The sequence below is a fragment of the Elaeis guineensis genome, chromosome 15 (genome assembly GCF_000442705.2).
Source record: "Elaeis guineensis isolate ETL-2024a chromosome 15, EG11, whole genome shotgun sequence".
In the NCBI taxonomy this organism is placed as follows: Eukaryota; Viridiplantae; Streptophyta; class Magnoliopsida; order Arecales; family Arecaceae; genus Elaeis; species Elaeis guineensis.
Window position 1 is genome coordinate 69,016,451 of NC_026007.2, and position 2,255 is coordinate 69,018,705.

The window sequence follows — 2,255 nt, forward strand, 5'->3', positions numbered from 1 at the left end:
ATACGTCGGCGTCTGGTTGAAGAATGTCGAGTAAAAACCCAGGGACCCTCCAATGATCAGTCGGGTGCGTTGCGGAAGTCGGATATCGGGCTCCACAGTTCGGTCAGTCAGAGTGGAGAGGGTCAGCCCGACCGACGTATACTCGGTCGGTCGGTGCCGGCAGTCGTCGGTCGGTAGAGTCAGGTGCTGGTCAGACGGGTTCGACGGTGAGTCGGTATGAGGGGAACCGGTCGATATATCCCAACACATCGCAAAGTCAAGTGTATGAAATCCTAAAAGGTGTTCCTCTGATACAATATCCAAGCTCACCGCATGTACCAATTTTTAAACAAAGATGCTGGATGCTGCCATGATTTAAAAAGCATTCATAATCTGATTGCTGAAAGAATCCAGGACTCTGTGGCATCATCAGTTACTATGATTTAAACTATACATACAGGTGCTTGGGATGCTAAAAGAATCTCTAATATTTAGTTGGCAATGATTACTAAAATCTGTCTTGGTTGTTATCAAGGGATATCCTCCATGCTAATGTTTAGAAGTGACCCTACAATACAACTATTTAATAGCTTGAATTATTCCTTCCATGTCAAGAATCTGGACGTTTCTGGAAAATTTGATGAAAAGAAGCCTTTAGTTTTCAGCAATTGAGAAATTGTAAGAACTCACTTGCCCTACAATTGGAACTGATCACTTTGGAGGAGAAAAAGGTGCCATGAGAGTACAAGGTAATTACTAGTACTAGCTAGAGCAGTGAGTCTCATCAAAACTTCCAATTTAGTGTGCTTGGGTGAAAGAATTTGGAAGAGGTGACACCCAGGGAAGTCCTCATGTTGCACCTCCCATACTTCCATAATTTTTTGAAAACCAATAAGAATAGATGCCAAACAACAGAAAAATTTTACGAAGTCCCATTATTGTCCTTGATAGAACGTCGGCTGGTTATTCCACTTGCATATATTTGGTCTCTCCCTCTCTCTCTAAAAAGAAAAAGAAAAAAGCCCCAATAAATCACACCACACAAATTACAAAGAATTTAAGCATCTCATGACAAAATTTTACGGTGAACGCTGGGATTTGATTAAATGGCAAGACGCAAATGATTGGGAAAAAACAGATCCTGATGGTTGGGCACAGGTATTGAAAACGGTTTCTATTCCGTTAGATTTTAATGGTGCTGGAGTGATATACTCATTCATTGGGTTCACCCATATAGTGGGGAGGAGGATTCTTTCTCCAAATTTATCCTCCGAATCGAATATTCTTCAGAGGGATTGGAGGTCTTATGGTCACGCCTAAAGGAGATAGCCACGTCGAGATGCCCCCCGATCTCAACCCCTTCTTGTTTTACCAAAAAAAAAAAAAAAACAATCTTGACATCAAAAGTAGATTTAGCTGGTGGATAAAAATAAGAGATCAACCATAAGTGGATGGATCACCATAACAAGTCATTAATCTACAACAAAGGACTTCCAACAGAATTACCATCATTTGAACTTCCCTCACGTAGCTACAACCTAATTATTCATAAAAAGAAGCAAAAAAAAAAGTGACCAACTAGCTAGGAGTTAAGACATTCAAGTACTAAAGAGTTCTACTACATAATAAGACTCCTAATGACTGCAGCTTGATCACCAGTTGTGTCGGTTGTGGCAAGTAATTCAGCAAGCCTTTCGCTCAAGTTATCCACTTCTTGATGCAAGCTCTTAATATAGTTGCACGTATCTTGTAGTACCTTGGCTGCCGACACCTACACCAACGACAAACCTTATAAATTACCAGCAAATCCCACTGCATTACTCTGATTAAGATTAATGAGGTGGCTTATAGATGAATAACTACACAACAATAACTATGAGGATAGATGAATACAACTTACTCTATCAGTGCTCCTATTGCGTGCCTCGGGGAGCAAAGCTTGCAACTTGGAGACAAGATCGATGATCTGGTCATCTGTCATCCTCGAAGAGCTTGACTGCCTTGAACGAGACCTCCTACTAGACATCTTCTTTGCTATGGATCGAGTGTGTTTTTGTGTAGTGTAGGTTGCTTCCAAAAGTGTGGGCCGGGGATGAGGGGGAGTAGATATCGTGGTAGCGATAGATATGGTAGAAAAGAAGGATCGAGGATAAAGATAAATGTAGAGAGGTGGAAGAAGGAGCTAGCAATGGAGGAATGCAAGCACTAGATAAGGAGGAAGGCGAGGTCAATGGAAGAAAGAAATGGGCTAGTATTACATTTTATAGTGCCTTAAA

General features: G+C 41.2%; 1 protein-coding gene across 1 annotated transcript; it reads right to left on the reverse strand.

Moving 5' to 3' along the window:
* Positions 1 to 1,427: 1,427 nt before the first annotated feature.
* LOC105058348 (transcription factor ILI6-like) lies at positions 1,428 to 2,255 on the reverse strand. The gene is made up of 2 exons (XM_010941241.4): positions 1,880 to 2,255; positions 1,428 to 1,750 (listed from the first exon to the last, which is right to left on the reverse strand). The coding sequence occupies exons 1-2, from the start codon at positions 2,003 to 2,005 to the stop codon at positions 1,598 to 1,600; spliced, it is 279 nt and encodes a 92-aa protein (XP_010939543.1). The 5' UTR covers positions 2,006 to 2,255; the 3' UTR covers positions 1,428 to 1,597.